The sequence below is a fragment of the Cuculus canorus genome, chromosome 5, assembly GCF_017976375.1.
Source record: "Cuculus canorus isolate bCucCan1 chromosome 5, bCucCan1.pri, whole genome shotgun sequence".
In the NCBI taxonomy this organism is placed as follows: Eukaryota; Metazoa; Chordata; class Aves; order Cuculiformes; family Cuculidae; genus Cuculus; species Cuculus canorus.
This window is the reverse complement of record NC_071405.1, coordinates 68,472,231-68,498,028: the sequence shown is the minus strand read 5'-3', so window position 1 is coordinate 68,498,028 and position 25,798 is coordinate 68,472,231. Positions and strand designations below refer to the sequence as shown.

At 54.9% G+C, this 25,798-nt stretch overlaps 1 protein-coding gene across 1 annotated transcript in view; it reads right to left on the bottom strand.

Annotated features, from left to right (window-relative positions):
• BAHD1 (bromo adjacent homology domain containing 1) overlaps positions 1-25,798 on the bottom strand; it is a 36,549-nt gene extending 10,751 nt beyond the window's left edge. Inside the window, exons 1-3 of the mRNA XM_054067114.1 lie at positions 25,470-25,798; positions 4,203-5,822; positions 549-910 (exon numbers count right to left, since the gene is read on the bottom strand). Coding sequence (XP_053923089.1) covers positions 549-910; positions 4,203-5,805 — 1,965 coding nt within the window. The 5' untranslated portion in view covers positions 5,806-5,822; positions 25,470-25,798. The remainder of the gene's footprint in view (positions 1-548; positions 911-4,202; positions 5,823-25,469) is intronic.

Below are 25,798 nucleotides of genomic sequence, written 5' to 3'. Positions count from 1 at the left end.
CAGGACAGACTCACACCCTTGCAAATGCTGAAGGAGCATTCACCACCACTGGTGTTTCAGCTGATGCTGGTACAGGAGCAGCAGGTTCTCCTTCCTTTCCAAACCGCCTGCGCAAGGTAAAATCAGGGCGCACAAGAAAAACAAAGCCAACAGCAGCTTGGCCTCAAAACAAAAGGCACCATTTGCTGCTCCAAGTCCGCCCAAGAGGTTCTAGATGGCATGCAGGGAGCATCTCTACCGTGAAGCAAGACCCAAAACCCTCTCAAGCCTTCATGATCTGGAAGTTAGGAAAAATTTCTTTACTGACAGAGAGGTGAAGCCCTGGCAGAGGCTGCCCAGGGCAGCAGTGGCATCCCCATCCCTGGAGGCGTTCAAACATGTGCGGCCGTGGCACATGGGGACACGGTTTAGTCAGCACGGTGGGGTTGGATGATCTTAGAATCACTAAGGTTGGAAAAGGCCTCTATGATTCTATGATCTGAGTCTCCTGAAGGTGCATGGATGGGTACAGCCCTACACACACAAGAACCAGCGCTCCAGACACCTACCACAACATAGACAGCCTTCTCGCAGGCCGTGCCGACCGGAATCCAGCCATTGGTAGCTCTCCTCCTGCTAATGCGTTGCTGCTTTGGGTGGGAATGACCTCCCGTTGCTTTGCTGTCGGAGGCGTGGAGACAGCCCGTGGTATTCCGGAGACCCGATTTGGAGCCGCTGGGAGGCTTGGAGCTTTGTGGACATTCCCGGGCCATAGTCTGCGGGTCAGAGTTGGGGGTCTGCAGGTGAGGAACGGGTTCTGCAGCTGGTGGCACGCTGGGTACGGGGCATCCTGAGAGCGGGTGGGCAGGCGACGCGGGGTGCCCGGCCACGGGGATCGTGAGGTTCAGCTGGTCCAGGGACTTGCAGCCTTCTAAGAGAGAGAAAAAAGAGAGACATGGATCTCATTTGAAATATGAGACACTGACAGAATCAAGGCTTACACTGAGGTCCTGGAGCGTGTCCAGAGAAGAGCAGCAAAGCTGGGGAAGAGGCTGGAGAACAAGTCTTACGAGGAGCGGCTGAGGGACCTGGGGTTGTTTAGCCTGGAGAAGAGGAGGCTGAGGGGAGACCTCATTGCTCTCCACAACTGCCTGAAAGGAGGTTGTGGTGAGGTGGGTGCTGGGCTCTGCTCCCAAGTGTTAAGTGATGGGACAAGAGGGAATGGCCTCGAGCTGCATCAGGGGCGGTTTAGATTGGACATTAGGAAGGATTTCTTCACAGACAAGGTTCTCAAGCACTGGCAGAGGCTGCCCCGGGAGGTGGTGGAGTCACCAACCCTGGAGGGGTTTAAAAGGTGGGTAGATGAGGTGCTTAGGGATATGATTTAGTAGTGGACAGGGACGGTTGGAATCGATGATCTCAAAGGTTTTTTCCAACCCAATGATTCTATGATTCTATCTCAAACTCCCCTGAAAATCCCTTTATCGCATCATAGCAGTGAATCTTCACGTTGTAACTTCATTTTGCCCTGTCACTGGGTTCTAAAAGCAAGGATATTTCTAAGCTGGTGATGCTCCCGAACGCTGCTGCCAATGACACAACGCTACAACAAACCCGCCCAAAATCCCCCCAGGTAACTCCAGCCAGGAATACACCACCGGCTGACCCACGTCCAAAGTGGTTCCAGTGTATAAAAGGAATAAAAAGGCTTATTGAAATGATGGGAATGATTAAACCACACTGGCAGAAGGAGTTGGCTTCTGTCAAAAAGCTGAACTCTATAGTTCAGGGAAAATTGAGAAGAGCCTTCAAATGAACTCCTAAAACATGAAGCCACATGGAACAAAACCTCAGAAGATGATGCACACTGCTGCCTTCAGCAAAGCTGAGTCCCTGAAGCAGAGGCACTGACCACAACAAGACTGACGCTGCATCTTGGCAGCATCCCTAACACTTCACAGCGCTCCAGGAGTCACAAAACCAGCCCTCGACCCGGACCAGCGTGTCCGACCGGAGTGCGAGTTGGGTTTGGATTACCCCCCATCAGCAGGAAGGCTGATGCTCCAGATCCACACACAACGCAGCCCATTCCCTAAAGCAGAAAACACGGTTTCGGGTTGGCCGAAAGGGAGAGTGCCTGGAGATGCTCCAGGCTGGAGCATGTCCCAGCAGGTCTGTGGGACAGCACTGCTGTGAGACAACCCAAAAGGGGAAAACCACCCCAAATCACCAAGCTCCAGTGAGATCCCTTGGCAATAACAGGAATTACTGCTCCTCTGCCCCTGGAACCTCAAGCCGCTGCTGAACCGTGAGAGCGAGGGCTACCAGGACCATTGCTGTTGCTGCTGACTGTGAGCAGCAGCTCCCTCAGCGAGCTGAGCCAGCAGGATGGGACCGCACGTCTCCTGCCCAGCCTTGGACAGCACGGGACTTGCAGAGCACTGAATCACCTCTCCAGCAGTTTGCTTACAAAAGCAGATTTTGAGCTTCAGCTAAAGCGGGACGGAGCTTTATAGTCCAGAGGAGGCCACAGAGATGATCCGAGGGCTGGAGAACCTCCCGTCCGAGGCCAGGCTGGGAGAGTTGCAGTTGTTTAGCCTGGAGAAGGGAAGGCTGTGGGGACACCTTAGAGCAGCTTCCAGGGCTGAAAGGGGCTCCAGGAAAACTGGGGAGGGCCTTTTTACAAGGCCCTGGAGTGATAGGACAAGGGGGAACAGTTTTCAGCTGCAAGAGGGGAGATGGAGATGAGATCTTAGGCAGAAATGTTTCCCTGTTCAGGCGGGGAGGCCCTGGCCCAGGGTGCCCAGAGCAGTGGTGGCTGCCCCATCCCTGGAGGGGTTCCAGGCCAGGTTGGATGGGGCTTGGAGCCCCTGATCCAGTGGGAGGTGTCCCTGCCCATGGCAGGGGTGGGACTGGATGGGCTTTGAGGTCCCTTCCAACCCAAACTGTTCCATGATTCCACGAAGCTTCTCCCGGGTCTCCACTGAAGTCATATTTCCATATGAGCACCTCAACCACACCAAATAAGACAGAACACCAGGACACGACACACCAAGCTGGATCCTCATAGCCGTGCTCTCGGATGGGAGCTGCTGCTTCCAGCCAAAGCACTCCTTTCGTTCCTTAAATTACCCACTCCAGGGAAGGACCAGATTCCAGAGCTGTGCACATATCCAAAAATCAGCTCCTAAGCCTAAGTGCCTGCTAATATTCTGGGAGAAAACCTTTTGCACTTCAAAACGAAGTCTAAATTATCCCGATGCTGTCATCTTTCAAATCAAAGCTGTTCACAGGAAGGAATTCTCACCAGGGAAGGTTTCGGCACCGTTATTAAACACATCCACAGAGCCCTTGTGGCCCCCGGCCAGCTCCGTGAGGAACCACCGAGCCCACAGGGAGGACTTGAATCCCAACCACGCTCGGTTTGCGTCGCCCGCATCCTTCTGGCTGCACAACGTTGGAGGTTCCAGCCTGCAGGATCTCGGGGACAAAGCCGACTGACGTGACCTCGGGGCGCTGCACACGACTGTCAGACAGGAATGCGTCACAGAGCGATCCGGCAAGCACGCGGAGCACCGAGGCCAGAGCGAACACGGGGAATACTTCAACCACATGTTCTTGAGCTCAATCGTACAACAATCTTTCAGTGTAAACTCACTCCCCCTTGTCCTGCCCGTGCACTCCCTGATCGAGAGCTTTCCTGGAGCCCCTTTCAGCCCTGGAAGCTGCTCTAAGGTTTCCTTACAGCCTTCTCTTCTCCAGGCTGAACAACCCCACTCTGCTCTGCACGGAGGCTTCTGTTCCAAGCGTGAGCTTTTGGGAAGGGAGGAATAACTCAGCTCCAAGCGCTTTAGATCTCTGCTGAGCGCGGCGAGGAGCGCGGCACGCAGGATGGGAGAAGCCTCGCAGAGCGTGTAGGAACCAAAACCCCAGCGTTTTACACAGATCAAAGGGAAGCGGTGAGCTCCGGCATGACAAGCCGTGAGTCACCTTCTCGCTGCCCAAACCCTTTCACCGATTCTACGCTTTCCACACCAATAAGACCTTTCAGTGGGAAAAAACCCTCCGGGCTAAAACTGGGGGAAGGGGAGGTGAAAGGCGGATTCTTTCCGAGCTGCCGTTCGGCTGCCAAGCGTGTGGAGCGAGTTTGCCTCCTGGCAACGCGATCCCTTTGCCCGAGCCAGCCCTCTTCTCCTAGGAACACCATTTGCTTTGCACCTTACCTGCTGCAAAAGGCATTTTGTAGGGGTAGCCGTTCCGTCCTGCGTGCACGCTGCTAATCCTGCCCTCCGGCACGTGTACGATGCTGCAGACGCTGTAACTGTTCACCGCCGTTCCTTCTCCACAACAGTACGGAGAGTTACACCAGTGGAGCGGCTGGAAAGGAGCACCCGATGGCAAAGAACTGGGCGAGACCAAGAGGCCCTCGCAGGTAGCCGCCTGCGACAGCTCATCCTTGGGGTAAACGGAGCAGGGAGAGTAGCCACGGTATCCACTTTGGCCATAATAAAGGTAAAACCCGTTCAAGGGAGTCAGATCCGAGGATTCATAGAGACATCCACAATCCGTGTGATTGCCCGGCACAGGCAAAGGAGGGAATTGCTGCACGGGAAAGGAAGGCTGATGAAATTCCTGCTTGGGGGTCGGGGATTTCTCTCCAGGTCTTCCATATTCAGGCTTCATGGAAGCTTGCCCACCCATCAGCAAAGGCAGTCTGTGGTAGAAACCCTCCGTGCTGGCGTAGGAGCTAGACAGAGACTCATAGGGGACGGGTTCCACCGCCCCGTAGAGCCGAGAGGAGTCCCGCTGCTCGCCTTTCCCTAGAGGAAGCCCTCGCCAGTCGCGCTGACCTTCCATTTTCAAGCTGGCCATCTCCTTCTTGGCTTTGACGCAATTCTTCCTACTGGCTTTGGCCCATTTGAGCGTGGATTTCGAACAGTGGTTCTCGGACTTGCCCTCTCCGTCCGATTTACTCCTCTGCTTCACGGGTTGGTCTTTCTCATGGGTCAGCTTCAGAAAGGCCACGGCATTCAGGCTGGCCAGTCTCTTTGGGGTGGGGTGGTAAGAGATGGCCCCATCCTCCCTCTTAGTCCCATCATCAAAGACCTCATCCAGCGCATGGTCACAGCTATTGCATTTCTGACTGGGCTCAGGTGGTTTCTTCCCTTTCCCTGCTTTCACCGCTGTTTTTTCCAGCGCAGGCCAGTTGTCACCAGCTTTGCAATGCAGGCTCTTAACGGTGCATTCCCCATCGGTTTTAACAGAGTCTCTCCGACAACGCCGGCCGGATAATAAGCCATCATCCCGTTCAAAAAGGAGGTTGTTGACCGCCTCTGCATTGAGCGAGGCCAGCCTGCGCTTCCTTGGCTCTGAAGGAGCGCTATCAAGGTCTTGCTCTGTCCCTGGATAAGCTATTGTGTGCTTCTCCCCAGCTGAATCGCTCTTCCCTGCTCCCGCTTGCTCGGAGAACAAAGCAGGTCCCAAACCCTCCATCCAACTGGGAAGATCCTTCTTTTTACAGCTCGGGGTTTGTTTCGACAGGGACCCAGCCACATCCTCCAGCCTGGTGAGGAGCACTTTGCAGGTCTTCTTGTTTACCGAGGGGAGCAGGCGTCTCCGCAGCGGGTAGGTCTTTCGCACCTCACGCAAAGCCTTGCTTTTGTTCGTCCCTACAAACCCGCTGGGAGCCTTGGCGGCACCTCCGTCTCTCTGCTCGCCACACTCGGTCCTGTCCATCCTCCTGCTGCCCGCTGGTGATGACGTTCGGCCAGCAGAACCAGCTGGGTGCTTCAGAAGGAAAAGTTGTTTCTTCCGGGCATGCGTCATAGGATCAACGTCCAATCCTGGGAACGGAGAGGAGAAAACATCTATTAATACCGCGGGGAGGGACCCATCTCCTCCCAACGCACCCAGCCCAAAGGGAGATATTTGGGAAGCCTGTTTCTAATCACAGGTTCTTTCTGGGTGACAGCAAATTATGCGGATTAAGAGCTGGGACACAACGAGATGTGGTTTAATATCAAGCTATAGAACATGACAGTAACTAAAACCAAGGTGGTGACAGTGAATGCTGCAGCGGATGGGACATCCTGGGCCCGGCCAAGATGTTCCACCCAGCTCCTCGTCCAAGCGCATTGCCCGTTACACCACTGTCATTTCTAATACATCACAAACTCATCAAATCTGCTAAAGCTGACCCAAGGCAGGGCACCCAGCAGGAAAACATCCCAGTATTGGACTGTCGCGTGTCGATACAGGCAGGATGTTTCACCACCGTTTGCTGAAACCATTAAACAAAGAAAAACATGAAGTCCACCTACTCAGGTGAGAAGAAAACTTCATCTTTTACGCAAAGATTTGCCAACATTGACAGATTAATTAATGCAAATCCCCATGCAGGTCAGAACCCGGCTGCTTGTGTTTTATAAAAGCTGTGGACATTAAACAACCAAGTCATAGAATCATGGAACAGTTTGGGTTGGAAGGGACCTCCGAGTCCATCCAGTCCCACCCCTGCCATGGGCAGGGACACCTCCCACTGGATCAGGGGCTCCGAGCCCCATCCAACCTGGCCTGGAACCCCTCCAGGGATGGGGCAGCCACACTGCTATGGGCAACCTGGGCCAGGGTCTCCCCATCTGAACAGCAAAACAGTTCTGCCTAAGATCTCATCTCCATCTCCCATCTTTCAGCTCCAAACCATTCCCCTTATCCCATCCCTGCCCTCCTGATCCAGTAGCCTCTCCCCAGCTTTCCTGGAGCCTCTTTCAGCCCTGGAAGCTGCTCTAAGGTCTCCCCACAGCCTTCTGTTCCCCAGGCTGAACAACCCCAACTTTCTCATCCTTGTACTCCAGCCCTCGGATCATCTCTATGGCCTTCTCTGGACCCATTCCAACAGCTCCATATCCTTTTTATGTTGGAGATTCCAGAACTGGATGCAGGGCTCCAGGTGGGGTCTCATCAGAGCCAAGCAGAGGGGCAGAATTCCCTACCTGGCCCTGCCGGACACGCTTCTTTGGATGTGGCCCAGGATACGGTTGGCCCTGATAATACATTTATGGAGGAAAAAGAATGACTCAGCTGTACGTCATCCCTGCCTTTCCATCGAGATGCTGCGTCAAGCAACTGTTCAAACCGACACAAATTACTGAAATAGAAAAAGCGCGAGATAAGAATCTGCACCTGGAACGGGACCCGCCTTGCCGAAGGCGCGGTGGAGCAAACCACCACCCAGCACCTGAAAGAAGGTGTTGGCAGGTCAGGCAGCTTCAGCACATCCGGGCTTTCCCATCCAGGTACAACGTGACGGAAACGGCCCTGCTCTCATTTACCCTAAGAGGGAACTTGCCAGGCATGAGGCATGCCAGCCCTGGGAGGAGGACGGCTCTCTCCAAGAGGTGGGAGGGAGACATTGCAAGAGGTATCCATGGAAAAGGAGAGAGAAAGCATCCAAACCAGAAGAAATGGAGGAAGCTGCTGACTGCCTTCACCCAAACATCAGCAGTGGAGATTGTGTTCTCACCTACTCATGATATGGGGGCATCCAAGGCTCCTGACCACCCCAGGAGTGGGAGCTACTCCTCATGCTGAGGGACCTGGGGCTGTTCAGCCTGGAGAAGAGGAAGCTGAGTGGACACCACATTGCCCTCTGCAGCTCTTGGAAAGGAGGTTGTGGTGAGGTGGGTGCTGGGCTCTTCTCCCCAGGAACAGGTGACAGGACAAGGAGAAATGGCCTCAAGTTGCACCAGAGGAAATTTAGATTGGATAATGGGAAATATTTCTTTACTGACAGAGTGGTGAAACCCTGGCAGAAGCTGCCCAAGGCAGAGGTGGAGTCACCATCTCTGGAGGGGTTAAAAAAAAGTGTGTAGATGTGGCCCTATGGGACATGGTTTAGCAGGCACAGTGGGGTTAGGCTGATGGTCAGACTGGATGAGCTTAGAGGGCTTTTCCAACCTCAATGAGCCTATGAGGCACCATGTCTGGAGGTACTTAAGACACGTAGACGAGGTGCTCAGGGATGGTTTAGTACTGGACAGGTACGGTTGGACTCCATCTCAAAGGTCTTTTCCAACCAAAGAAGTCAAAGATCCTTACAAACTACCCTGAGCCCATTTAAAGAAAGTGGCCCAAGAGGAACAGCCCCACATGGAGAGTTCCTCCAGCCACGGCCCGGCTCCCTGAGCTCTGCAGCAAACTAAACCCAACTTAGCCCTTCCGTTCCATTTTTAGGAGAAGGTTCCACGCCTCTGCATTCCTGCGTTTCAGTGACCCACAGCAGGGTCATTTCTGCTGTGTGAGGAACCGAGCCACGTTCAGTCTGAAGGAGCACACAGTCATATGCGAAGCCGTAGGTCTAACACTAAGAAAGGGCAGAGGCAGGCGACGCCAACCTCTGAGCACTAAAGGTGTCGGCCTAATTGACCAATACTGGAATGGATTTAATTAAGCCTGCGTCTGAGCATCTGAAACCGCGGAAAAGGCCAATTGCTCGCGTTTAATGGTATCTATTAAATAGTCAAATTCCCTTTATTGGCACCAAAGAGCAGGTCTTCATATCAGCAGCAACCCAGGAGCGGCTCAATCTTCCCCACAATCAGATATTTGCTGGAACACCCCTCGACTGACACCGCTCTGCCACTTTGGAGGCTCTTAATTAAAGCTGCTGCTGCTTTTGCGGTGATTAGAACAAAGCTCCCGCATTACAAGAACTGTTCATTTGATATGGTTTAATCAAGCTGATAATGAGATTATCTATTTGAAATAAGCCCGATGTGTTTTAATTGACTTGCTTATATATGCATTAACTAAAAGACAGATCACAATTGAAAGCTGCCGTGGTTTGCACGTTGCTCTTCCAGATGTTCGACCCTCCTCGATGCGTTTTGGGGTGTCTGACCCCATACACCCCATTACACATCTCCCACGGCCAGTGGCCAAACTGGTGGGGTCTGCAGGAGCAAACATCTCCGTACGACCACAGGTTCTGGCTATACAGACCAGTGGTTTCCTTCCAACCCTCATCCTACTTTCCTGTCCCCAACGAGAGACCAAGCCTCTGGCAGAAGAGGTGGAAAACCCAGAATAAACAACTGTGGCTTGCCTTAAACCCAACACCGGCCACCTCCTTCCCCTTCAGCTCCCGCCAGCAGCAGACGGATCTGACCACTCGCTGGTCCAATTCACTGCTCCAATAAAGCCACCACCCAACCAGCAAACTCAGAAGAGAGTTGCTGCCTCATTAGCAGGAAAATAAGCAAGTGCGTTAACATCTGCATTGTCTGCCATCACGCAGCTGCAGCATCTGCCTCTCCCTCTGCAGCACTCGACTGCGAAGGAAATCAGAAGGAACTCGGCTGGGACCACCTGTTCAAGCACCGTTTCCTTCCCAAAGCCTCACTACAGAGACACGCTGGTGCCAAGCAGACGATGCCAACAGCACAGAAATGGAAAGCTTTTAAAGCTCCCGATCCATTCGGTGCTTCAGTAATGCTCAAAGAGTTACGACCACGTGGATCTTCCTCTCTGTGAACGGCATCATTTCAGCAACTTCCAGCCCTTGAAGAAGGGATATAATAGAACCATAGAATGGTTTGGGTTGGAAGGGACCTCCAAGCCCATCCAGTCCGACCTCATGCCATGGGCAGGGACACCTCCCACTGGATCAGGGGCTCCAAGCCCCATCCAACCTGGCCTGGAACCCCTCCAGGGATGGGGCAGCCACCCCTGCTCAGGGCACCCTGGGCCAGAGCCTCCCCACCTGAACGGCAAAACAGTTCTGCCTAACATCTCATCTCAATCTCCCCTTTTTCAGCTCAAAACTGTTCCCCTCATCCCATCCCTGCCCTCCCTGATCAAGAGTCCCTCCCCAGCTTTCCTGGAGCCCCTTTCAGCCCTGGAAGCTGCTCAAAGGTCTCCCCGCAGCCTTCCCTTCTCCAGGCTGAACAGCCCCAACTCTCCCAGCCTGGCCTCGGACAGGAGCTGCTCCAGCCCTCGGATCATCTCCGTGGCCTCCTCTGGACCTGCTCCAACAGCTCCATTTCCTTATGTTGGGGTTCTCAGAACCGGACACGGTATCCATTTAAACTGGCACAGCCTACACTATGACAACAGCCCTATAACTGTAAGTAGCTGGAGGATTGGCTCCCTTCTCCCTGCTGCTTTTACAGCTGAATAATCCCTGGTGCTCTACGGAACGCGCTGCATGAAGGAAGCCCCCCCTCCCGCAAGAGCTCTGGGAAATCTGAATAAATCGAGCATCAGCCATCCCAGGCTGAGTTACCCAAACACCACGTGAGTCCCGCGAGCAGAAGCATCCTTTCCATCTCCAACATTTAGAAAAGCAGTAATCGTCGCAAGCTGCAATTCGTCTTCCCAGGGTCAGGCCCAGATTTTCCTCTGGAGACCCATCGCAAGCTCCATCATCCACATGTTCCGGAGCAAACTGTTTATCCAGAGCTCATTAGACCGCAGAAAACGCTTGTTTCTTTCTCTCACCAACACAACCCCAAGCAATCACCAACGCCTCCCAATGCCCACATGGATACAGCACCGGAGGACGCAGCCCGTGGCTCCCGAGCCTCAAAAAGGCTCGGATAAGGGGTCTGGGGCAACTTCGGCACAGCCAAGAGAGGAGCTGTGAAGCCGCTCTGCTCCGTTCCCTGCCCAACGCCAGTCATTACAGCCACGTTGCGAAAGCCTCATCGCTGAGTGTTGCAAAACGTGTGTGGCCACGATAAATTACAGCTCACGCTGCAAATCCACCCGATGCTTTGAACCAGAAGCGCTGAACCTGTCAGAGAGCGGGGGCAAGCCGGGAGCCGAACGCGCCGGGTGCGGTGCCTGCCGGCAGCGCTGCCCGCTTGCACAACCGCGAGCCAACCCTGCTAACGCCGGGCAGAGAGGGTCCCCACCTCGCGGTGGTGCCTGTCCTCGCCTTCCTTCCCCAGTTCCACACCTTCCCAGTGGCCGTGCTCCGAAACGCTTTGCGCAGAAGCCAAAAATCACATTTCTCCTGCTGTTTTCCCACTCTCCACAGCCCCACAAGGACTAAAAAAAATAAAAACATTAAAAAGAGGGGAAAAAAGAGAAATATCTGCTGCACCACTAAAGCCCGACCGAAGCCCAACAAAGCAGAGCCTTCCCTGCACCCAAAGCAGGCACCGAGCCCCGGGTGGAAGACGCTCCCTGAATGCCGGGCTCCCATCACCCTCTCTCCAGGCGGTGTTGGTGACACTTTTCCAACCGCGGGGAAGCGCCTTTGTTAAGTTTCAAATGCAGAAAGCAGAATTCAAACCTACCTGGCGCAAACACCGGGGAGAGCCCTCCAATCCTGCCTGCCCGGGAAGACGTTTCCCTTCAGAATAAACCCCAGTAAGACATTTCCCTTCAGAATAAACCCCGGTAAGATGTTTCCCTTCAGAATAAACCCTGGTAAGATGTTTCCCCTCATAATATACCCCAGTAAGACGTTTCCCTTCAGAATAAACCATTCCATCCAGCAGCCACCGTGCTGGGAAAAGCCAGCACATTTGATCCCAGAGGAAAGGAATTAGGTAGAAGTTTGGGGTAGAGTGGGAAGGTGCTTCCTCGAAATTCCTGTTCAGGGGACTCATGCGACAGCTGGGAAAGGACATTGCCTTTCCCCACTCCCGATGCTGAGAAGCCGTGTTCCCGGATTGTGCCCCCAGTGAAAAGCAGTAAACGTGAGAGCGAAAAATAAATCTAGGAAGCAAGATCTGACCTCAGCAACTCAAAGAGTCACCAAGCCCAGACCCAGGTCCAGAGCCACGGTCTGTTTACGCACTTGAATTAAAGTAAACATGAACTTTCCAAACGCAAAGCCCTCACCGAACACCTATTTCATAAAATCACGGAATGGTTTGGGTTGAAAGGGACCTCAAAGCCTACCCAGTCCCACCCCCTGCCATGGGCAGGGACACCTCCCACGGGATCAGGGGCTCCAAACCCCATCCAACCTGGCCTGGAACCCCTCCAGGGATGGGGCAGCCACCACTGCTCTGGGCACCCTGGGCCAGGGCCTCCCCACCTGAACAGCAAAACATTTCTGCCTAAGATCTCATCCACAACGCCCTTCTTTCACCATAAAACCACCCCCCCCTTTGTAAATAGATTAAATATCACGGATTTACCAAGAATTGCCTATCAGAACTTTAAACATAAAGCTGCCTACGTGACAGCTATGCCAACAGCGCCCTGGGAGTACCTATAAGTAGCCTGAAAAACCAAGTCAAAAATATACCCAGGACAGCTTTGACAGTCGTTGTTTCCAGCCGGAGCGCACGCTTTGCCAATCGAGTTAATCAAGGCTTAAAAAAACCCCAGCCTCGCTCATCTGATTTTCAATAAATGCAACCCGCGCGCTCGATTCCTGCGCGGCAGAAGGCTGAGTCTGGGAAAGCATCACTCAGCTGTCACTCTGCTCCGAGAGCGCTGGCACCGTTCCTAGATACACGGACAAAACGGCATAACTGATTGTTTCCAAGACTTTATTTTGCAGCACCCAGTGCAGGATTTCTCCCTAGTACGCACTAAAGCACCGCTATACGTTACGATCGCGCTCTTCCACCACTGTTTGAGGAACTTCCTCCACGCTGCTCTGTTAAATAATTCAAGCTGTGCCGTGATTCCGTGTTTTACACGTGGAACCGTTCTGCCTCGGGGAATTTCAGGGCAGGTGTCTCCCTGCCAGCTCCTCTCCGTTCCGGAGTTGTTGCTGCCATCCTGTCTCTGAACTGGGACTGCTCCTCTCGCCGGGACCTCTCCCTCCACAACATCTCCACTCTCTCTGCCGACTGGGAACTGTCAGCACAGCCCCCCCCGAGATCCGAACGCAACACGACGCTGCTCTACAAGCTCAAAAGTTGCTTTAGGGGAGAATAAAACAACATGGGAAATTCAGAGAAGGGCAAGGCATTCCCTCAACGCAACGTTTAATTAACCTGCCTGAAATTGGACCCAAAATGCAATGTTAAGAACATGATTTTTTTTCCTTTAAACAATCTTCATCTCGTTCTCCTCACGCCAGTGAATCCTTCAAACCTGTCTGACACCACGATGCTGCATCCCAGCATCTGAACCCTCCACACTGCACTCTGGGTACCGACTCCAGCAGCTCCCATCTCCAAGAGGAGGAAAGAAAAAAAGACTGGATTTAAAATCTAACAGACACGTTTATCACCGCATCTTAAACTTATGGAAGCCTTGAACCCAGGCAGGCAAAAAAGGCAACAATAAATTACGAGTTCGTGCCGTATTTTGGAGGATTCCTGGGTTGTGACTCACCCTCAACTGAAATGCACTGCCCAGAACCACCTCTGCAGCCTGAAACGGGGATGTGGACGCCCTCACAGCTCTCGAGCAAGCGCTGAAGGCGGCACCGTCTCCGATTTGAGAGAATCAGAGAAACACAGAATCAGAGAATAGTTTGGGTTGGAAGGGACCTTAAAGCCCATCCAGTTCTGACCCCCTGCCATGGGCAGGGACACCTCCCACTGGATCAGGGGCTCCAAGCCCCATCCAACCTGGCCTGGAACCCCTCCAGGGATGGGGCAGCCACCACTGCTCTGGGCAACCTGGGCCAGGGCCTCCCCACCCTCAGCGTGAAGAAATTCTTCCCAATTTCTAGTCTAAATCTGCCCCTCTCCAGTTTACACCCGTTCCCCTGGTCCAATCCCCACAAGCCGGAATCACTGAGGTTGGAAAAGACCTCTATGAGCAACCAGATCCAGAGGGAGGGGTCCCTGCCCATGGTAGGGGGCTGGAACTGGAGGGGCTTTAAGGTGCCTTCTGACTCACATAATTCTTTGATGCTATGGTTATCCAATCCGAGCACCAACCCAACCCCACTGCGCTGGCCGGACCGTGTCCCACCGTGCCACAGCCACATGGCTGTGAACCCCTCCAGGGATGGGGACTCCACCACTGCACCGGGCAACCTCTGCCTGAGCTTCACCACTATTGCAGCAAAGACATTTCCATCTGCTCTTCCCCAAGCCTGGAGCTGCACGGGGTTGTTGTGGCCCAAGTGCAGGATCCAGCACTTGGCCGTGTTGAACCTCATCCCATTGGTCACAGCCTATGGATCCAGCCTGTCCAGGTCCCTCTGCAGAGCCTTGGCCCCTGGATCCAGCCTGTCCAGATCCCTCTGCAGAGCCTTGGCCCCTGGATCCAGCCTGTCCAGATCCCTCTGCAGAGCCTTGGCCCCTGGATCCAGCCTGTCCAGGTCCCTCTGCACAGCCTTGGCCCCTGGATCCAGCCTGTCCAGATCCCTCTGCACAGCCTTGGCCCATGGATCCAGCCTGTCCAGATCCCTCTGCACAGCCTTGGCCCATGGATCCAGCCTGTCCAGATCCCTCTGCACAGCCTTGGCCCCTGGATCCAGCCTGTCCAGATCCCTCTGCAGAGCCTTGGCCCCTGGATCCAGCCTGTCCAGATCCCTCTGCAGAGCCTTGGCCCCTGGATCCAGCCTGTCCAGATCCCTCTGCAGATCCTCGGCCCATGGATCCAGCCTGTCCAGATCCCTCTGCAGAGCCTCGGCCCATGGATCCAGCCTGTCCAGATCCCTCTGCAGAGCCTCAGCCCATGGATCCAGCCTGTTCAGGTCCCTCTGCAGAGCCTTGGCCCATGGATCCAGCCTGTCCAGATCCCTCTGCAGAGCCTTGGCCCATGGATCCAGCCTGTCCAGATCCCTCTAAAGCCTTCATGCTTCAAGAAAAATATTTCTAACGGGGAAGAAAACAAGTAAAACTTTTGGGGAACTCCTACCACCAACAAGTGGAGAGACAAAAATGATCAGGTTTCCCCCTGAGCTGGCAGCTACAGGGATGGAGAACATCAGGATGTTCAACACATGGGGTTGACGGATGGGGAAGAGAAAAATGCCCTCGTGCATGCAAGTCCCCATCACAAGAGCACTGCAATAAAAGATTCAAATGGTTCACAGCGACAGACTCCAGCACGGACAGACTAACACTGAAGCCAGAGCGCGCTAAGTCCGAGCGGAGAGGCAATCCGTGAGTGATGCCTGCAGCTGCGAGGGCTGCCAGCTGAAACGGAGCCAAAGTGGCAGCGGGAGACACTCACGGCTACTGGTCTGCCTGCAGAAGAGCTGGTAGAAAGTTTCCATGAGCTGCTGGAAGACAGGAGAATGCAGCAGTGAGCTCCGCTTTCCCACACTGCGCCCAGGCAGGGAAGGGTAAACAGCCGATAAGGAGCTAAGCACAACAAGAACCTACTGCCACGGAATCTCAGCCCCAAGGACGACTCCCACACTCAGAAGCCCACTGCCCCGGAGATGGTTTTGCCGCTGGCAGTCCGAATCTTGGGAGATTTGATCCAAAGAGGATCTGATGCCGGACAACAGCTGCAAAGGGCTTTGAGCTGAGGAGTTTCTGCCTCCTCCTGCAGTCGCAGCGGACACACAACACCCATGCAGGAGATCCCAGATGGCCACAAAAAGGCACAACCGCCCCAGGTCCCTCAGCTGCTCTCAGAACCTTTGTTCTCCAGCTCCTTCCCAGCTCCGCTCCCTTCTCTGGATGCGCTCCAGCCCCTCAATATCCTTCTTGGGGTGAGGGGCCCAAACCCAAACCCAGGATTTGAGGTGTGGGCCCACCGGCGCCAAGTCCAGAGGCACAATCCCTTCCCTGCTCCCGCCGGCCTCACCGAGTCCCCTCATCCCATCACCTGTTACTTGGGACAAGAGTTCAGCACTAACCTCACCAAAACCTCCTTTTATTTGAGGACAGGTTTTTATACAGCCGTGAGAGCGTTCCAGCCTGCTAGAAAGGAAAGAACATTAGCACTGCACTACACAGACCCATAATCCATACGGGAAAGGCAAAGCTCTCGGAGACGGAATGAGACCTCGCAGGCAGCACCTGAAGCCACTTCTCCTCTGTTTGATTTTTCAGTCGGCTGTGTTTCATTCCCACACACCAGACTGCTCCAAGAGGAGCCGCCTGACCTCTGGGTACTCTAAACACCACTCCGCATGGGGTTATCACAACTAACGAGGTTTTAATCACCTTTAAGTGCTGAAAAGTAAAAAAAGCTGCCATTGCACGGGTCTCCCTGCCCCTCCGTGGGCCATTTCTCACCACTGGCTCTGACAGTTTCCAAGGAAACATATGGAAGCTCAAATTGGATTGACATTCACTTAGTGGACAGATCGAGTTTGGAACAGCCTAGGGCCTGGATTCCAGGCTGAACCTCAGGATAAGTCACGTTAACCATACAACCCCCATCCCCAAGGCTCCCCAAGCTTCCAAACGTTGTAGAAAGGTGAGGGATCACCTAATTATTCAGTAATGAGCTTCGAGGTGGCATCTGTGGCAAGGTCAGGGATCACCCACTGGGCCTGCAGGAAAGCATCGGGCCACACACGCGACAGCATCTTTGGAGGGAAGGATTTGATTTTCGTTAAGGGCAGAGAAAACAGAAGCGTTCTCACGCCCGTGAGTGGTTTCGGGCAGGAAAACTGATGCAAATCCCGTGTATACTGAGCACAGACAGACCCTCTCATAGGTCGCGATGCGCTATCCGCACTGTTATTATGCTGCTCGCATCCATAACTCCAGCGCGAGGATGAAGTTATCCCTACGGGCTGACGCTGGCCCCCAGCCCCGAGCAAAGCCACAGTTGCTTCTTCCCCAGCAGCAATAGCAGCAGGGGTTTGATCCCACCTCTACAGCCCCAGGACAGCAATTGCAGCTGAGCGGATCATTTATTCTAAGATAGGAATCATCCTCTGGCTCTTCCTCCACCTGGGAAGAGATGGAAATAGCAAGGAATGGAAATTAGGGTTTTTGCAGGCTGGCTGGACAGTGTTTTCCTAACCACAATGTGGAAGGGTTCACCTCTTTGCAACCAGAAGGTGAGGGCATGGAAATCCCAAAGCGCTTCATTCATAGAATCAGGGAATGGTTTGGGTTGAAGGGACCTTAAAGCCCATCCAGTTCCACCCCTGCCACGGGCAGGGACACCTCCCACTGGATCAGGGGCTCCAAGCCCCATCCAACCTGGCCTGGAACCCCTCCAGGGATGGGGCAGCCACCACTGCTCTGGGCACCCTGGGCCAGGGCCTCCCCACTGGAACAGCAAAACAGTTCTGCCTCAGATCCTTCTAGCGATTTTTCATTAAACCCAGCACCCACAAACGGGAGAGACAAGGGTTCTCAGCAGGGAGAAGGAGGGCAGAGAGCAAGCACCACGTCTCCTGCACCGCCAGGCATTCCAGGCTCAGACACCACACGCTCTGCCACCAGCGGACTGGGACGCGCACAGGAGCTGAGGTCACCACGCGATGGTTCAGGGCACAAATCCCTCGAACGCCTGGTTCTCTCCCACTGCTTGTGGAATTTGCGGAAAACTATGGAATTCCCATTTTGGGTTTTACCGGGCCAAGCCTACAGGATTTCTCCCCTCTCCTGGCACCTGATGTTTAGCCTGGATTATAAAGGAAATCTCCTCTCCTCTGTCCACGTGGGATCTCCGCTTCCAAACTCTTTCTCTTCGCTGCCTCGCCGGGATCTGCTTTGTCTCCTCACTCCAAACCACCTCCTTTCCTGAACTGACTTTGACGGAGCCAAGAAAACAAAGAAACAAACCCAAACACGCCTCTTGCTTCTATTTTGGGGGTGTTAAACTCAAACCCCCCTCCTGCTGCCCACCTGTTCCCTTCTGCCTGCGCTTTCCTCCTCTTTCCCAATCTTCCAAGTGTATTGATATATGACTATTGCTGCTCATTCTTCACCCTGGTACTTCTCCATCCTCTCTCTGTTTATTCCTCACCCTGGTACCTCTCCATCCTCTCCGTGTTTATTCCTCACCCTGGTACTTCTCCATCCTCTCTCTGTTTATTCCTCACCCTGGTACCTCTCCATCCTCTCCGTGTTTATTCCTCACCCTGGTACCTCTCCATCCTCTCTGTGTTTATTCCTCACCCTGGTACCTCTCCATCCTCCCCCTGTTTATTCCTCACCCTGGTACCTCTCCATCTTCTCCGTCTTTATTCCTCACCCCGGTACCTCTCCATCTTCTCCGTGTTTATTCCTCACCCTGGTACCTCTCCATCCTCTCCGTGTTTATTCCTCACCCTGGTACCTCTCCGTCCCCTCCCTGCAGAGGGAGATGCCTCAATGCCCTTCTCCTCCCTCCTTAAATCCTTTCCCTTTTTACACTATACCCAACCCCAAATCACCAGGAATGTGCTCCCTCTGCCACTTGCCCTAATGATTCCGTGACCCATCACGCGCCGAGTCCCCTCCATTTCAGGGTCTGGTTAAAGGCTCTTTCAGTTCAGCGAACTTCCCAGCGTGGACGCATCGCGCTTCCCAGCGCCGGGAGCATCCGCAGCTCCGTAAGCGCCGTGCGGCTGCTCCCCCGCAGCAGCGCCTGCTCCCTTCCAGCCTGCAAAAGTCAACTCAGCATCGCCTCGCACGCTTCTGACTCCCTGTTCCCTCTCTCCCATTTTAGCCCGTTCCAGGTATTCCGCAGGCACGGAAGGATGCGCCAAAGGCGAGCTGTGGCGGATAATGCTGCGTGAGGCAGGGGAGAGCTCGCTATTCCCAGTGCTCCGACAGGCCACAGAACAATGGAAGGCCATGCCGGGGGTGTGCGGGAAGCAGCTCGGCGCGGCGATGCCCACGGATCTCGATGCTTCGCCAGCACTGCAATTTCATTTAAAGGATGAGCATTCAGACACCAAAAAAGCAAGCCGCCAGCTAAGCGGGTTTATTCAAATCAATGCTCGGAAAATGCCTCCTTTTGATTTCCAAAAGCATCGTAAATAATTTGAAATATTGATACGCTGCAGTCACTACGAGCCGAGATCTCTTATTAAAATAAAAGCCCAACCAAGCCTGTCGAGCTGAGCAGTTGCAGAGCCGAGCAGGAGAAAGCCCTTCAAAAAACTGCTCGCAGAACAATGGGTGCTGCGAGCGCTCCTGTGATGTGGGCTCACAAAGGGGGAAAACACACGAATCCCTGTTTTCTTGTTTAGTCACACCTTTGTTCGGGAGAACTGGGACACAGGGAGCACCGCGACTGCCAGCGAAGCAGCATCTCATTCCTGCAGATGCCACATCTCATAAATCCCATGCTCTCCAGCTCCCATTCAGCCAAGCGATTCCCAGGAGCACTCACATTCCCGACACCGGGATCGCACCCGACTGGCAGCGTATCACAGCAGGGAAAACCCAGCTGGCTGCACGGGGAAGGAGATAGCTCCAACCCTGTGCATCCTGAAGCATCCCTGCTCCGAGCCACTCTCTGGCACCCAACGTGGCACACAACACTCCAACAGAAAGAGCCGAGGCTCTACCGACACCGCAAGGCTCCTTATTGTCACGATGCTTGGAGTAAATCCCTCCGGAGAGCCCATAGTGTGAATCTCCCAACGCACTGGGAAATTAAAGCAGCAAAGAAGGGAGGATTACAAACCTAAGGGCTGGAAGCTCAGCAAGAATCCAACCAACCACCATTAGCGATGATGAGGCCAATAATCTAAGTCAGAATTTTTAGGAAAAGGAGCTAAAAGCAGCATTCCTGGATGTGCCACATGCAAAAGGCACAGCTGTAAGGACCCGAGTGCCCTGTGCCCTGACACAGGTTCCTTCCCCATCTCCGTTAGCACTCCCAGGCTGTGCTCCACCACTACCAGCAGCTCACACACCTCATGGGACCTCTCCACGCCACCAGACTGACAGTGCGTTCCCATGCGCATCCCTACATCTGTTCCCTAGCCGAGGTCAGCAACGCTCGATCCCAAGCTGAAAGCCCATTCTCGCAGGCTGGAGAAGCCAGGCAGGAATGAAAAGCATCCCCTGTCTTATTCCCGACTCACACAGCATCAATAACCACACATCCTCTCCAAAAGATCTCGGGGAATTCAGGATACATCAATGAGGAGTTGAGTATGGGGAAAATACCTGCTCCTCCAAACAAGTCATCGCGGAATGGTTTGGGTTGGAAGGGACCTCCAAGCCCATCCAGTCCCACCCCATGCCATGGGCAGGGACACCTCCCACTGGATCAGGGGCTCCAAGCCCCATCCAACCTGGCCTGGAACCCCTCCAGGGATGGGGCAGCCACCACTGCTCTGGGTAACTTCATTTTATTTCCATTCCCAGCCCCGTTCTGCAGAACCAGAGTGGCGCCGGAGATCCCAGTCAAGGCTTCCACTGCAATTTGACTCCAAACGCTGTGGGAGCTCCGTGGTACCGGTAGCTCAGAGGTTTTAAGGAGAGATTCGGGCGCTCCCATCGCCCAGCTGACTGCGCTCTCACACCCTGCCAGCTCTCTGCGCTCTCTCCTGTTTTATGGGGTGTTTCTCCCCCACTGGAAAAGCAGGAATAACAGGGAGCAGAAGAACTGAATCCCACCGGCACAGATACCACAGGGGACAGAGCGCAGCTGCACAATGAACTCATTTTAAATCAGATTTATATGTATTCCTCTTGATGACATCCTTTGGTTCAACTTTAATGATGACGTCAGTCCCTTGTTTCTCTTTACCACAAGATTCCCATTGTCCTGCTCTTCCAGCGGAAGATTTTTTTTCACTCTCATGTGAAATATCACCACGATTCCCCTGTTTTATAATAAAGCTTCACGCTAGAAAATCCAGCCTGGACAGTAACCGGATGGAGGCCCATTGCACCGTCCCACACAAACACATTTCCTTCTGCCTTAAAAACTAAAATCAGTGGTGTTTGAGTGCATTTTTCCCCATTTAAAGAGCATCGGTTGTCAGCACAGGAGCTGCAAGCGCGAAAGCGTGAAGGGTTAAATTTTAACCTACAACTCATCACTCCGAGCAGCAACCTGGCCGTGAATGTTAATAATATTCTCTGTGGTTAAAAAACACGGCTTTGGTTCACACGAGGAAGGAGGTGCTGTGCTGCGTGACTGCGGGCATCTCTTGAAGAACCCCAGTCCCAAAGCCTTCCAGGGACACGGATCCTCCTCTTCCTCCCTCAAACGCATCGAGACACCACGAACACTCCCCGGACACACACAACCCTGTGGCCACGAGGATAATGAGCACCCACCCACCCATCAACCGCACCGTGGGGCAAAGCAGAGCCAAACCCCACACCAGAACCACTCCAGAGCCCCTGGGACCGACCTCCCGGCTCGGCACAGCCTGTGCCACAAAGCACACGCCTCCCGTTTGAGCCTATTTTTAGTTTTATGGCTTCTTCAGGGTGTTTGTGTTTCGGTTTTTGTATTTCCCAGCTATCGGAACCGCCGTGTCATGTATTATTAACAATACGATCACTGTGACTTAATTAGTTCGGCTGGTCGGGCACGAAGGGGGGCTGCTCCTGCTGTTCCTTCCCTGGCGGCATCAGCTGGGGGTTGGATGGGAAAGGACAAAAAGCTCCGCACGGCTCCTTTTAGAGGCAATATTTGCACATCGGAGTTCACCTTCCTATTTTTACAGCATCCGGTATCATCATTCATTCATTTTCTTTCTTTCCAGGACTGAAAGGGGCTCCAGGAAAGCTGGGGGGGGGGGGGGTGCTTTTTACAAGGGAGGCAGAGATAGGATGAGGGGGAACAGTTTTCATCTGGAAGAGGGGAGATGGAGATGAGATCTGAGGCAGAACTGTTTTGCTGTTCAGGTGGGGAGGCCCTGGCCCAGGGTGCCCAGAGCAGTGGTGGCTGCCCCATCCCTGGAGGGGTTCCAGGCCAGGTTGGATGGGGCTTGGAGCCCCTGATCCAGTGGGAGGTGTCCCTGCCCATGGCAGGGGTGGGACTGGATGGGCTTGGAGGTCCCTTCCAACCCAAACCATTCTGTGATTCTTTGATCTGAACTCGATGCCAAGCTGCCAGCGAGCTTTTGCCTACGATCCCTAATTATTTTCAAGGCTGTTTACTCTGGATCGGTTCATGGCAAAGGGCTCACGTTCAGCGCTGCAGCAGCAGTAGGAAAGCATTTGCCAAAGGGGATATTTCCCCAGAATTACCTCCAAGTGCTATCTGAGTGGGATACCCACCGGCTGCACCGGCGCACTTATCCTGCGGCCACACGGTGCCAATTAACACCGTCACCACAAACAAACTGAGCTGCCATCGCCTGCCCAGAGAGGCAGAAATGACAAATATAAACAATAATGCTGTGAGAGCAGAGAGGGAAAGGTGATGCGGATGGAGAAGGGCAGAGCACCAGCACAGGAAGGACCTGGAGCTGTTGGAATGGGTCCAGACAAGGCCACGGAGATGATCCGAGGGCTGAGCAGCTCCTGTCCGAGGCCAGGCTGGGAGAGTTGGGGTTGTTCATCCTGGAGAAGGGAAGGCTGTGGGGAGACCTTAGAGCAGCTTCCAGGGCTGAAAGGGGCTCCAGGAAAGCTGGGGAGGGGCTCTGGATCAGGGAGGGCAGGGATGGGATGAGGGGGAACGGTTTTCAGATGCAAGAGGGGAGATGGAGATGAGATCTGAGGCAGAACTGTTTCCCTGTTCAGGTGGGGAGGCCCTGGCCCAGGGTGCCCAGAGCAGTGGTGGCTGCCCCATCCCTGGAGGGGTTCCAGGCCAGGTTGGATGGGGCTTGGAGCCCCTGATCCAGTGGGAGGTGTCCCTGCCCATGGCAAGGAGTGGGACTGGATGGACTTGGAGGTCCCTTCCAACCCAAACCATCCTGTGATCCTATGAACATCAGATTAACTGATAGAGAAAACCCCAGTGGTCTCCAAATCCAGGATGTTTTCACTCCAGGACCAAGGTTGTGACTGATTTTCCCCCAAAAGGCACATTTCTAAGCAGCATTACATTGTTCTGTGCAACTGTCACTGTCAGCCCGCAGCAAACAGAGCATCCAGAAAGCATCCACCCTCACAAAGTTGAGGGAATTGTTTTCACCCACGAGTCTGGCGTTTTCCAGCCCATTTTACACCTAAAGTGACACTATCATGACAAGTGCAGCAACTCCGCTCCGCTCGAGCCCAGCGGCTGGAGAGCCTGTGCTGCCGCTCTGTTTAGAATGCTGCGCTGAATTCATTAGGAAAACAAACAGAAATCAATGTTTAAACCCAAAATGTCCCGTTAAATCTGACTAACACACCATTTCCTACTGCAAGCAAATATTTAGACAGCTCCAGCCGAGGCGAGAGAGCGACGCAGGTAGCCGGGATGTGACAAATGCGAGGGACGGATCGGGATGAATACGTTAGCAGGGCGACAGTATTTAAACCGCATTAAGATTTCAAGAGCGTTGGTCCCCCACGCAGCCTCTCACAACCACGAGGATGGGGAACCACATGGCAAACGCCACGAGCACTGAGCACAATCCTGCCACCGCAGCACCCAACGTCGCCCGCAGCTCATCGCTCCGGAGTGAGCACTTCCTAACTGGGACAAACCGACAGACACACCAGTTCACTGGGATGGAAAAAGCCTGGAGCTTTGCCTGTTCCTGACACCACTGACTCTGGATGGAGAGCAGTGAAGGTAGCCAGGATGTGACAAACGTGAAGGATGGATTGGGATGAATACGTTAGCAGGGTATTTCTGTTAGAGCGACCGGCAGTGTGATGGTATTTAAACCGCATTAAGATTTCAAAAGCATCGCTCCAACACGCGGCGTCTGACATCCGCAAGGACGGGGAACCACACGGCAAAACCCACGACCACTGAGCGCAGCCCTTTCACCGCAGCACCGCCCAAAGCCCACCGGCTCAGAGCAAGCACTTCGCAACCGGGACAAACTGATGGACACATCAGCTAACCAGGATAGGAAAAGCCCAGGAAAGCCTCGAGGTTCACCTGCTCCGACAGCGATGACTCCGGATGGGGAGTGAACACGGGGGCAGCTGTATTTTATTCAGAACCATGGGATGATGTGGGGTGGAAGGGACAAAAAGCCCATCCAGTCCCACCCCCTGCCAAGGGCAGGAACACCTCCCACAGGATCAGGGGCTCCAAGCTCCATCCAACCCAGGTCTTGTATTCTTTAACACAAACCCAACCCAAAACCTCTCTCCGATAAGCACTGGTGGAAAGAGGTGGGAAGGGAAGAGAAGGCAAAGGGAATAGATCCCAAATGTTCGTATTGCCCAAGCTTTGGCTTGGAAGAGGGGGTGCTGGTGGCTCCCCGAGAGGGCAGCTGCCTGTCACGCTCTGCCCAGTCACATGCACTGGCTCCAGCACCTTGGAGAAGCAGCTGGAAAAGCGGGAGCCAGCGGAGCTGCCTCCATTAGGAGCCACTGCTACACAAAAGGAGAAGAGGAAGCGAGCAGCGAGCCCTCCGCTACCGGAGACACCGGCAGGAACCGGGATAGCCAGGCAGCGCTCAGAAAAGGGGGCCCAGGGTGGGGTGGGAGGCGAAACCCCATGGCATCACAACTCCCCGGGAGCCGAACTCCCAGCAGGATGACGAGGCTGGATGCCACCTGCCCAGATCCACAGCCGCGTCCAGGAACTCGCCAGCTCCAGGCATGGGGCACCCCAAAACCCAACCTCCACCCCAGCAGGGGCCAAGCCACCCACACTCCTCCCATTTATCCCAGGAATCGCCTCCAGCCTCAGTGGGACAGGGAATGGGGAGGGGGTGTCAGAACCCACGGGGACCGGGATGGGGGGCTCCTGACCTGCTGGAAGCAGGGACGTGATGGGGGAGGCAGGGGGGCTATGAGGACCCACCAGCACTGAGGGCTGGGGGACAGGACCTGCCAGGATCAGGGATGGGATCGGGGGGAGGGGGCAGCTCAGGACTCACTAGGACCAGGAATGGGATTGGGGGGGGTCAGGATCTGCTGGGACTGGGAATGGGGAGGCGAGGACAAGACTCCCCAGGAACTGGAGGATGGGAAGCAGGGGAGGTCAGGAGCCACCGGGACTGGGGAGGGGAGCCAGGACCCAACGGGACCGGGAACCGGGGGGGGGGGAGGCTGTGGGGGAATGGACAGGGGGGTTCAGGACCCACTGGAACCGGGAATGGGCTTGGGGAGAAGGTGTCAGGACCCATCGGTACCGGGAAACGGGGGATGGGGTTTCAGGACCCAACGGGAACGAGGTCTGGGGGGGAAGGGAGTGGTTTCAGGACCTGCTGGGACCGGGATTGGGGGACCGGGGGGGTCAGGATCCACCAGGACCGACGTTGTAGGGAAAGACAAAATCCACTGGGACCGGGGAGGTGGATGGGGGGTTCGGGATCCAGCGGGACCGGGGAGGTGGATGGGAACAGAGGGGTCAGAATCCACCGGGACTGGGGCTGGGGGGGGTCGGGACCCATCGGGACCGGGGAGGTGGATGGGGGGAGTCGGGACCCACCGTGGGGGGGGCGATGGATGGGAACAGGAGGGTCAGGACCCACCGAGAGCGCTTCGGGAGGGTCGTTGCCCGGCTCCCTCTGCCGGCACCGAGCGAGTTAACGGCCGTCCGCCCCCCCGGAGCGGCGAAAGTTCCCGTTGCCCCCGTTCCCCGGCACCTGCTCGCGGAGCCGCGGGGCGATCGCGGCGGGGACTCACCGTGTCGCCGCTGTCCCCGCGGGCGGCCGAACGGGCCGAGACCCAAGGACGGGAGGCTCTTCCCGGGGCCGCCCGGGCTCCACGCTGCTGCGTCAGCGCCGCCTCCTCCTCCTCCTCGCGGGATGGGGATGAAGCTCCCGCCCCGCCGCCGCCCGCCGCAGGGCGTCGCGATCCGGCGCGGCCCGGGCGGGCGGCGCAGCAGAGGCCCCGCGGAGCGGGGAGGGCACCGGCACGGAGGGAGGGACGGACGGACGGAGGAGGAGGAGGCGCCGCCGCCGCCGCGAAGTCGCCGCGAGCCGCCAGCCCCGCCGTCCTCCCTTCCTGCTTCC